The sequence below is a fragment of the Strigops habroptila genome, chromosome 8 (assembly GCF_004027225.2).
Source record: "Strigops habroptila isolate Jane chromosome 8, bStrHab1.2.pri, whole genome shotgun sequence".
Classification (NCBI taxonomy): Eukaryota; Metazoa; Chordata; class Aves; order Psittaciformes; family Psittacidae; genus Strigops; species Strigops habroptila.
The window spans coordinates 11,547,597-11,559,176 of record NC_044284.2 but is presented as its reverse complement, the minus strand read 5'-3'; the positions used below and the strand labels follow the sequence as shown (position 1 = coordinate 11,559,176).

General features: G+C 48.2%; 1 protein-coding gene across 4 annotated transcripts; it reads left to right on the top strand.

Annotated features, from left to right (window-relative positions):
- The first annotated feature begins 220 nt into the window (after positions 1-220).
- On the top strand, positions 221-8,876 carry TBCCD1 (TBCC domain containing 1). 4 transcript variants are annotated; one of them, XR_003992623.1, is made up of 8 exons: positions 221-581; positions 663-812; positions 2,446-2,812; positions 3,788-3,974; positions 4,125-4,622; positions 6,802-6,965; positions 7,395-7,583; positions 8,304-8,876. XR_003992623.1 is itself a non-coding variant. In XM_030494703.1 (7 exons), exons 1-6 carry the CDS (start codon positions 252-254, stop codon positions 6,929-6,931), a joined length of 1,662 nt encoding a protein of 553 aa, XP_030350563.1. In that variant the 5' UTR covers positions 221-251; the 3' UTR covers positions 6,932-6,965; positions 8,304-8,876. The 4 variants fall into 4 exon arrangements, 2 of the variants coding, with proteins under 2 accessions (XP_030350563.1, XP_030350562.1); XR_003992622.1 differs by having other exon boundaries at positions 6,802-7,583; XM_030494703.1 differs by lacking the exon at positions 7,395-7,583.
- The last annotated feature ends 2,704 nt before the right edge of the window (positions 8,877-11,580 follow it).

Below are 11,580 nucleotides of genomic sequence, written 5' to 3'. Positions count from 1 at the left end.
GTCGGCGCTGAGCCTCTCGGTCCAATCGTGGCTCAATTCGTCACGCCGTGCCCTACCCTATCGCCGCTGCAAGCCGCACGGAAGTCGGAGCTCGCGCGGTAGCAGCCAGTCAGAGGGTGCGCCGTCGATTCCGCGTCTCCGCGCTGGCTCCAGCAGCCAATCGGAACCGGCTCCTCAGGGACGGGGCGGGGCCAAGCGGAGTCCTCCAGGGGGTGAGGGGCGGGCCCCGGCGGCGGGCGGTGCCGGTCGCCATGGCGGCGGCGCGGCTGTGGGTGAAGACGGAGCCGTTCGTGGTGGGGGTCCTGCCCGCCCCGCCGCCCGCCCGCCTCGGCCCGCACTACCTCCGGAAGATGTCGGCTTACTGCCGAGCGCGGGCGGGCGAGGGCTGCTTCCCGCGGCTGTCGTGGCCCCGCTGGCGGCACATCGCCTGCGGCAAGCTGCAGCTGGACCGCGGCCTGGCCTGGCTCTACTTCGAGCTCTTCCACAGCGTCCTCCGGCCCGACCCGCCGCGCCGCCTGGAGTGGGCCGAGGCCGAGGCGGCCTGCGGCAGCGCCGAGGAGCTGGAGCGGGAGCGGAGCAAGGCAGGAGCCTCAACCCGAGCGGGGCGGGCGTGGGGAGAGCGCAGCCCGTCCTAACGCGTCTTTTTCTCCCCTCTCGGGTAGCTGTCGGTGGACACGCTGCAGTTCCTGCTCTTCCTGTACATCCAGCAGGTGAGCAAGGTGTCTCTGCGGAGGTCTCTGATCGGGGAGGAGTGGCCCAGCCCCCGGACCAAGTCTCCCAGCCTGAGTGGAAAATCCGCCAGCGAGAACAAGGTAACTGTGGCTGCGGGACGGTCTGCTTGTGTGGCCGTGTGAGGAACTGCACGGTCCCGCCTTCAGGCGGGTTGAAGTGTGGATGGTTTGTGCCTGGGAGGGTGTCACCCTGCCTGCGGTGAAGTCTGAGCCAGAGTCAGATTGAACAAGCTTCACACAATGGTAAATGAAACGGAGTTGGTGTATTCTCTGCAGCTTTACCTGCGGAATTGCCAGAGTCTGAGACCGGCTGTGAAACTTCTCCCAAAGTCATGGAAATTCTCCTTTTAAGAATTTCCTCTTTGGGAAAATGGGAAGCTTTTCTTGTGTCAGAGGTTCTGTGATCCACTGTGGAGTATTAGGACCCCAGGATGGTCCCTCACAATAAACTGTATTTCAGAGAGGGGAGTTGGTTGGTCAGCTGTAGATCTAACATGTGGAATTGCTAATGTCTCCTTTTAAAATACTGTCAAGTGTTTTGAAAGAAGAGAATTGAGTTGGATGTATTGGGTGCAGTTTGTGGGCAGCTCTGTGCTTGAGGGTGAGTTACAGGTTGGCAGTGTCGTTATAAAGGCTAGCTGCAAACCATGGTGGATTTCTGTCATGACTGTGATGCTGGGAGCTGTGTGAGCTGGTGAGATACAGGTTGGGAGCAGCTGCAGCGATTAAAAACAGGAACTGGGTGACTTTATACTGAAAGATTTAGCAGATGAAAAAAGAAATGAGGGGACCTGACCCAGGGCTAGGAGTTGGGTGGCTGCGGAGCATCCAGTGTTATTTAAAAGCTGATGTTTTCCTTTAACTATAGCCATTACATAGAAATCAGGGCAGGAAGGAGGAGAGTCTTGGCTGCCATTGTACCCTTCCCACAGGTTTTGGTCCCAGCAGGATTTGGGTTGGCTCCACTGGTGTTACTTTATGTGATTCCCCAGCTCCAGCCTTTTGCAGTGGTGTAGTGAGGCTTGTCTGGTGCAGGAGGGTCTCTGTCCCAGTGCAAGGATCTCAGCTGCTGGATAAGATGTGACGGCGAGAACAACGTCTAAGTGCAGCGTGTGTTGCTTGTGCTGCAGTTTTCAGGCAAGCAACAGTTGTCTTTATTAAGATCTGCCATAATTCTGGTCTTCTGCCTTGTTTTTTTGGTCTGGAGCCCTTTAGAATTTAAACTAACGAGTCTTTCTGAGGTAGTTTGGTTTATTGGTCTCTTGCTGTGAAGAAATGACCCTCTGCTGTTTTCCCCGCAGCGCCTGGGAAGGTGGCAGTGAATCATAGCTGAAGGTCTGGAACAGATACAGTGATTTTCCAATAGAACAGTTGCAAGACCTTGACTGTCAGTTATTGATTTGTTTCCTACCTTCAATTGCCAGCAGCAGCTTGCTGAATTTGTGTGGGAAGGATTGTAGGAGAGTGTTTCTGCTTTCTAGAATGAAATATTTGCTCCTTGGAGTTAGAGTATTTTTTTTCCCCTTTTCTGTGGGAGGTTGCTTTCTGACTTTTGGAAGAGCAGAGCAGCAGAAGCAGTGAGCAGGAGAGACCACCATGTTTGACTTGCTTTCCCTCTTTTAGGGCAAGTGTAAGGAAGGATATATAATGTCAGTGGAGCTTGTCAGCTTTGTGAGAACTCACCTTCTCCTTGTGTCTTTTTCTGCCCGCCAAGATCTGGAATGATCAGGACCACCGTGCCTTTGTGCAGAGCCACCTCTTGGAGATGCTTGAACTGCTGCTGGAGCCCGAGCAGCTCAGTGCCTCCTCCCATTCAACCCACACTAGCTTGGTGTCCTACGAAGCCGTCTGTGCCCTCAGCTTCCTTATTGAAGGGACCGTGAACAAATCCAGGGCGGTCCATCCTCTGCACGAGCTCGCCCTCTGGCAGTCCTGTCCCGGGCAGAATGGCTACTCCAAGGTCTCCAGAGCCTTCCCTTTCCCCAAGCTGGAGAGCTGGCTGCGGTCTTGCCTGATGACAAACCCTTTTGGAATGACTGCGTGCCTCAAGTCCGGGAAGAAACTCGCATGGGCACAGCAAGGTACCTACAGGCCTTGCCTTTGTCTTTAGAAATTACCTTCCAGTCTCAGCTCCTCTCGCTGACCTGGGACCTGGCAGTGGCGTGAGGGCTTGCCTCCTTTTCCTTCTTCTGTCAGTGGAGATGGGGAAGGTGACAGCTTAGAGGCGAGTCTGGGGGACTAGAGGGTGCTGCATGACATCTGTGTATATTTTTGTGGTCCTTGGATCACTTTTGTGAACAAACATTAATGACTTTATTGTCAAAGGCCCCTCTGAGTGAAGTCAGCATTAGTACCCTCATTATTCAAGTACAGCTGGGCACAGAGAATAGATAATACGATGTGTTTGTGGCAAAGCTGAGAGCTGGTCTGGGTTTCCTTGGCTTAAATTGCACCCCCTTGCCTGCAGGGACATGGTAGTGGAGCCAAGGCACCTTCCACCTTAGGAAGAAAAAATTCAGATGGATGTTTTGCTTCTCTGACTGCACAATCATAACAGTGGCAGTGTGTTAGGTAGGACAGTGAGGTTGCTCAAGGATTGTACTGTAGAGGGAGCATTTCACTGTCTTAAAAAGTACAGTTCCTGCTTTCAACAGAAAACTTGCCATAAGGATCTTCCTGCCAAGCGAAGTCTTGTGTTTGGGAACAGACTTCTGGAATTGGAGATGGTCAGGGCTGTCTGTAGCTTGTGGGAGGCTTTGGCCACCCCTCAGTAATCTTGAAATGGTTTTGATTTTTCAATGTGCCCTGACTTCTGGAGCTTCAGACTGTTTCGTACTGCTGAGCTGCCTGGTAGGCATTGGTGGATGGTATGACTGATGCATGAAGTGTGGAGTTTGATGGTACTGTCTGTTAAGTTTTGGGCTGATTATTTTCTTGAGTGACTGCTGAGTGATGTGGACAGTGAACCATCCTGTCTGTCTGTCTGTAGGAATCTCATATAGCCTTTCTGTGCTTTAAAAATACAATTGAATGAATTGGAGAATCTTATTTTGCAGTTGAAGGAACAACCAGGAGAGCAAAGATTGCCTGCAACACTCGTGTGGTGCCTGAGGTGTTTCCCATGGTGATAATGAGCCAGGTGTACAAGCAGACGCTGGCCAAGAGCTCGGACACCCTGGTGGGGGCTCATGTAAGAATTCATCGCTGCAATGAGTCCTTCATTTACCTCCTCTCTCCGCTCCGGTGAGTTTTTGTTCACCTGGGACACAGTTAGATGTCTTTTCAGCAAGTTTGTTCAAGCGCTAAGTTCTTGTTAGATGGACTAAGCAGTGAAAAAGTCCTGGGTTTGCTCTTCCCTGCTCACTGTGTCCTCTCTCTCTTGTTCTTTCACAGATCTGTGACCATCGAGAAGTGCCGGAATAGCACTTTTGTCCTCGGCCCTGTGCAGGCGTCTGTGCACGTCCACAGCTGTGACAACATCAAGGTCATCGTGGTTTGCCATCGTTTGTCCCTTTCTTCCACTGCTGGCTGTACTTTTTACACTCTCACACCTACCCAGCCTCTCATCCTCTCAGGGAACCAAGCAGTCAGCTTTGCCCCTTTCCACACCCACTATCCGATGCTTGAAGACCACATGGCTCAGGTGGGCTTGGCCACTCTGCCAAACTACTGGGACAGTCCCATGCTGGTGTGCAAGGAGAGCAGTGACATGAGTGTCTTCCGCCTCCTGCCACCCTCAGACTTCTACACCTTCGTGATTCCTTTTGAGATGGAAGGAGACACCATGGAGACGCCGGGTGGGCTTCCCCACGCGTATCAGAAGGCGCTGAGTCAGCGGGAGCAGAACGTGCAGATCTGGCAGAAAACTGTGAAGGAGGCAGGCCTGACCAAGTGAGTGCTGCATCTGAATGGGAGTGTGTGAGGAAAAGTGTGCCCAGGTACTGTTGAGGGCTGACATGAGGGACCCATCCTGGCAGTAGTAAGGGTTTACAATGATCTTACGCTGGGTGCTGTCTCTGTTCTGCTTCCAGTGTTGCATGCTGCCGTGGGTGACGTCTGGGTGTGTACCCTGAACAACAGCTCGACTAATTATTGGCCTGCAGCTGATTGGGTCTTAGTCCAACTTTTACAATGAGGCTGAAGCTTTAAATTACTGTCCCATCTGTTGTTGAGGTGAGCTGAGAATGTGCATGTGGACCATTACAGTAGATCACCTCATGGACAGTAGCTTTTAAAGTCCTTTTTATCAGATCTCATCACATCCTGTGCCCAGCTTTTACTGTGCTACCTAGGCCTGTCCTAGCCCATCTAATGAACTGATGCGCTTCTGCTTTCTCAGTAGCTGTTGTGGAGTTCTGACAAAGTTCTTGCTGCTTTGTCAGCATGCTTTCTTCTGCAGCCAGCCAGATTGGGCAAGGCTGCAGAATCTCTGCTGGCTTCAGTTTAGCTGCTTTTGCCTTTTTTTGTGAGCTACAAACCTGAAGGACCTGCCTTCCTTTGCAAATACAGAACAGGGTTAGAAACCCAGATATTCAATTATAAAGACTTGAAAAGATGAGAACAAGTTTAGTTCCCTAAGCTGGACTTAAGCTGTATAGATTTTTCTTTCTGTTCTGTGCTCAGTCGATGACTTGTAATGGGTGTGTAACTGGGTGCTGATAAGCAGTGATTTTGGAGGGGTTTATCCTGTCAGAAACTCAGAATATGAAAACCTCCACTTGGGTCAAACTGTTAACACTTCCCATCATACCAAGCTGAGGAGTTCCAGCCCAATTGGTGGTTCATTGTTTTGGAGGAGCTCCCTCTGCTTCTCTTGTTCCTCTCTGAAATCCAGATGCCTTTGTGCTGAGTGTGGAGGAGCATGAAGTTTGAAAGAGCTCTAGATGGAGAGAGAAAGGACTCTGCGTCAGGACTTTGCTGCAGGTGGAGAGTGGCTGAGCAGTAGTGATCCAGTAGTGGTGACAGAGGTGACTCAGGACTCTCAGCCCTGAGTCTTCAGGGGCAGCAGAGAGGAAAGTTACAACTTCAATCCTTGTGGTTAGATTTAACCTCCTCTACAGCAGTCACAGGAAGCAAGCCACTCACTACTGGAGTGGCTTATTTCATAAAAGGGGGGAGAACTGTGGCAAGTTTAGAAGCTTGGGCAGCTGACAGTGTAAAATGTCTCTGTCTCCTGCAGGCAGGGAAACAACTAGGGAGACAACTAGGAAGCTTAGAGCAAGCAGGATGTCAGGCTTGTAGAAAGAAAAAAGCTGCCATGCTTGAACGGAGAAGTGAAAGAGAATGTTAGAAATAAGAAGACATCTTTCAAGAAGTTGAAGTTGTCTGAATGAGGAAAGTGGGGCAGAAGAAGAATGTAAATCCTGCCAGGCTGAAAGTAAAACCCCCGTAAGACAGGACCAATAAGACAGCTTGAGGCACAACTTGCAAAAGCATAAAATCCTGTTTATTCATTTCCTGAGCATATCAGACAGAAAGTCTTTCAGGGTCAGTAGCAGATCAAGGTATATAAAAAGCACTTGGAGAAAATAAAACCATAAGAGAAGAAAACAGTGACTGCCTTTGTGTTCACATTCACTGGGGAGGAATTTAGGTTAGTTGCTGTCGTAGAACCCTGCTTTCTGGGGAACGTCTCAAATGGAAGTGATAGTACAAAGAAGAGCCTATAACTTGAAAAAAGGGTCTGGGTACACTGATCCTCTCTGAAGCTGAGTGGCACAAAAATGAATAGGGCTGATGTGCTGCTTTTCTCACTAGAGGGTGGGATCAGCACATCAAATTAGGAATGGGGTCCTCCTCAGCAACCCATGGAGCAGGGTTGCTGTGCTAGTGGGATGGGGAGATTTGCATGACTTCTAACACCACCAAGTTCTGCCTTTGGGGTTCATTACAGTCATACTCACTTGGTAAAAACCTTGTCTTCCTGATACAGACAGTTCAGGAACCAAGCCCAGCTCTTAGCTGATACACAGGAAGGCTTGTTTTGGTAGTGAACGTGCAGTTAAAAATATAATACTATAAATAAATGACACCTTTACATATTTCCCTGCTGATCTTCTTTTGGTTTCAGGGATCAGAGGAAACAATTCCAGATCCTGGTAGAAACCAAATTCTATGAATGGCTGGTTCAGACAGGGAACCGTCAGCAGCTGGATAGCCTTGTCCCTCCTGCAGTAGGCTCCAAGCAGGCAGCAGGATAGCATCGTGTTCCTGTGCAGCAAAAGGAAAGGAAGGGTGAGTAGAAGGTCTGTTTCTCTTGATTCTTCTCTATCTAAAAGAATTGTCCCATGGTTGCGTGGGCAGCTTAGGCAGAAGCTGAAGAAGGAGGAGGAGGCTGTTCATTCTCCCAATAGCCTTGCATTCGGTTTTCTTATTTTGTGGTCAAAACCTCTTTTCAATTTGAATCTGTTCACTGTGTAGTCAGCACATCGCTCATTCTCTGTAGGTGTCCTGTATGCTTTGTTGGAGAATCTGTGTGCATCTGTAAAGGCAGACAGGCATATTGTACATAATCTGATGTAAAAAAACCCTGCTTTGAATAGCTGCTCTTTCAAAGGGGCTCTGCATTAATGTCTGTACTTACTTGTCTCACTTTTTGCTTAAGAGAATCAAGTGAGACTTCAGATAATTCTTACTTTGTAGTGTCTTTCTCTTCCCAAGCAGAAGTGGTTTAGGAACCAGAGAAAAGCCTTTATCATGCTTTTCAGCAAGTTCCATGTGACTCAGATGGGACACAGAATTGGGACTGGACCTTGCTTGGGAAATCATTGCAGCCGAAGGGATTCGCCAGATGGACTCCAGCACACACCGATGTGATTATCCAGGGACTCCCCTGGCGAACCCCTGGTTGTGGTGAGTTCTTGAGCAATGTCCTATACTTTTAGGGACATTGTTACTATTATTTCCGGTTTGATTTCACCCCCTGAGCAACTTGTATCAGAAAAGATATGGATCAGAGGAGTAAAAGGTACCTGAAGGTATTCCCGTGCATGATTACGGTGATTCCCGGAGCATGTGGAATTTGGATTATTGGTATTTTTTAAGAATTGGTTTGGGATGAGTATTGGCCCATTGGGGCAAATATGGGGGAGATCTTTTAACTTGGAAAAAGTTCTCTCTTGCTTTTTATCAGGCACCGTGCTCAGTCTTTCCTATGCTGAGGGCCACCACTGATTACAAGACACTGTTAGCTTAACTGAGCATGGTGCCTGATTAGCATGAGGCAAGAAGGACTTTTAACCAATAAGTAAAGGGTGGAATACTAATTAATGAACAAATTGTGTAACTCTCAACCAAAGGACACTGATTACATTGTCAAAATGTGTAAATAGCTTAAAGTTACAATCCTGGGGGTGCTTGATATGTGGAGACTTCCACCGAGCACCCTGCGCAGAGTAAACAATGTCTCCTTTCTAAACTAGACTCTGTGTCTTTGTTTAGAAAGCCCCAAATCAGCAATAAAACCATTAGAAACTTGGTGGGTTTGGTTTTTTTTAAACTTTTCTTTATTCTCTAAGTTGATTTTTCTTTGCTGGTGCTGTAGTAAAATTTTCTCCTCTTATTTTGTTACAGAGTTCTGGGAACAGGCAGCGAAGTACTGAAAACAGTTCTCATTAAGACTTTGTGGCCGTCCTGCCTGAACACACTTGGTGTGGATCTGACATCCACCCTCGATGTGGATTGGACTGTCTGGTTTAGGATTTCTGATTGCTGCCACTTTGCCAGGAGTGTGCTGCAACTATTCTGTTGGTAACTGAGAAAGTGCAGGTTGCTAGAGGATGATGAAGTATGCCTCCTTTAGTGAGGAGGCTGTCATCATGGCTAGTGTCCATGGTGTGCAAGTATCCAGCAAAGCAGCCTTTCCTGGTGCAAAGCTGGATGCAGGGCCCTGGGCATCACCTGCATCTTTTTATGGTACAAGCCAGCTGCACTGTTTTTGTGAATGTGAAAAAGGAATGTTTGATTTTGTTATGAATGAAATTCAATTCATTTTTTTTTTTTTTTAAATTTAAATTGATTTAAATTTAAATTGATTTTTTTTTTAAATACGAAGATGGCACTTAAGCAGTGTGATTTTATGGAATTCGCTTCCTTATATGTTTGCATGTTTTTGACAAATGTCAATAAAACAGAGTTCTTAGATAAGCCTGGTATATGTCCTAGGGAAAGAGTTTTACCTGTACAGTGGGTGTCAGAGGGACACAGCATCTTTACTGCTTCGTGGAATGTGAACCGGTCAGCGGGGAGAAAGGTGCCAATTTATTAACAGCCATGGAATTGAAGGTTTTGCAGGCTGCCCTAGCACAGCATTTTGATACAAACACTGTTTCCTACCTTTAATATTTCCTTCTAAAGACTATCAGCTTGAACGAGTACTATTCTCATGTGCTGGTGGAACCGGACCTGGGAAGATGTGCTTGTAGCTGAGCACCTAAATAAGGAAGGCAAAACAGGCAGAGGCGTTGCATGGGTGACCAAAGGCAGCTGCTGAGTTGTCATTTGGTAGGACCTGGATTGTGGTTGAACTCTGATCTTCGTAAGACAGATCTTATTTTCTTTTGAATGGAAATGTGAAGTGTCCTCACAGCTTTTGAGCAGTAAGAGCTGTAAGCAACAGCACTCGGTGATTCAAGACACCTAAAGAGGGAGAGGGTGAGATACTGCTGAGCACGTCTGTTTCAGGCTGTCTGTTGGACTGCTGCGGCGGTGTACATTGGGCGGCATGCAGAGCTGCTGCTGCGAGACTACTTGTCCTGACAGATTTGAAATGGGGTCTGTGTGCTGCAGGCGCTGCTGTGCCGAATTCGTTTCCCTTTGTTTCACTAAGCCTTTGGGCTGGTGCAGTGAATAGCTGCAGAGGTATTTTTTCATAGCGTGCTGGCGGGTGTATGTAAGCCAGCAATCTCTGCCCCCCTGCTCAGCGGGCCGCAGTGTGGCTAAAAGGAAAACTCTTCTGCTCAAGCCTCAGATAGCGGTGTAGGAGCTCCGAGTTGAATTTGTGGCATTAGCAGATATGGTCAGAAATTTGGGGGGTGTTCTTTACTACTTCATGTGTGAAATCACTCCCTTTTTGTGTGGCCAGATGTTCTCTAATAAATATTGGGTGTCCTCGCAAACAGAGGTGGGCCTTTTAGAGCTGACGAGGATGCCTTCTTGTTTAACATGCTTAAAAGGGAGAGAGGAGCCAAATTGCACCCCATACTCCAGGACTTGGCAGGGGGGCTACATGTTTTGAGTGCATTTGGCAGAGTTTTGGTGTTCTGATTCAGCAAATGGTAACAAAGGGAGGATGGCAAAGCCTTCCTTTATTCCATAATCCTGCTTGCTTTTCTGGAAATCAGCTATAGCCTCAGAATTACTGACTCAATTTTTGGATCCTATTCTCATGACAAAGCAGCTGTCTCGTTTAAAACAAGCCCATTATAAAAAGGGGGCCTCAGATCCTGGCTGTTTGTGACAGCTTCTGACATTCCTCTAGCACTAGGGAGCTTGCCTGGAACGGAAAATGTCCAGTGCTGGAACCAAGGTAAGTTTATTTGCAGCCTATTTGTGATTGTGGCTAAGAGCCCTCCCTAGTCTTTTCCCAGATCTTGGTTGCCTTCTCTAGGTGTGGCTCTGTGAGAGGATGGAGTTGAACATGATGACTGGTGAGGGGATACTTAAAAATGCACCAGGGCCCAATGCCTTACACATTAGTGGTGGAGGCTGCTGGCACAGCAGCAAACCTGACAGGCTGCATTTGCAGAGCAGAGTCTCGTGGAAGGCTTCCTTGGGAGGACCTGAGTCCATGGTGGGTACCCTCCACATTCCCCTTCCATGATGGAGCAAAAGGTGTGCTGCGACACAAAGACGTCCGAGTGATGACCACAGCACTGAAGCCAATTCCCAGAGAGATGCCAACTGGCCTTGTGATTTGATGGACTCAACAGAGGTGAATTTAAACCGAAGAAGGAGGCACATCAGAAAGTCCAGCTTCAGCTGGAAGGGTGTGCAGCAGATGGGGATCCAGCTCTATCGCTGTGCTCTTCAGCCTTGAAGTTAGCAGAGCTGAGCTGTTTGGTCACGCAGACCTTGTTGCAGGTTGGGACTAGGCAGGAATAAACAGCTGGGAAAGGAGGGCAATAATTTTGGCTAGTGGCCAGTTTCTCCTGTCAAACATCAGTTAAGAGGTTGTGGTCAGATGTACATCTTTCCATTGTATGAGTTGCTGTTTCTCCTGTCAAACATCAGTTAAGAGGTTGTGGTCAGATGTACATCTTTCCATTGTATGAGTTGCTGTCGTGTGACATTCCTTCAGTAAATTCCCTCACCATGCAGACACTGTAAGACCCAAGGTAGCAGAGAGCTCAGAAGCAGAGTGGTTTTGTAGGCATTGGCTGATGTCTATGGAAAATCTGGGGTCAGTCTCTGCTTCCCTGCTCCTTTCATCTGTGATCTTGGCTCAAAGTGATTTGGCCATTTATGAGGAGTCTTTAGAAGCTGAGGCTGGGTGTGCTGCTTGCTTCTAACCTGCTGGCTGTCGGATTGCAGTGGTGCAGTCTTTATGTACCCGTGCATAAAGAAGGTGCTGGGGAATTGTAACTGATTCATACTGGAGTCTCCTCTCTGCTTGAAGAGACTTAAACACATACTGCCTTTACCCCTGCTGAAAGCCATGTCCCTGCTGAGTGTGCTACAGGGAATTCATTGATTATGTGCTGCTGTGGTGCAGCAAAATGTCCGAGAGGACTTAAGTCAGTGTAAGAGTGTGAATCTCATCTTTTCTCTATACCATGCTCTTACCTAGCATCTTCCAGGAAGGAGAAGAGGGCAAAGGAGATAATGAAACACTTTTTCACAACCTGAGCGA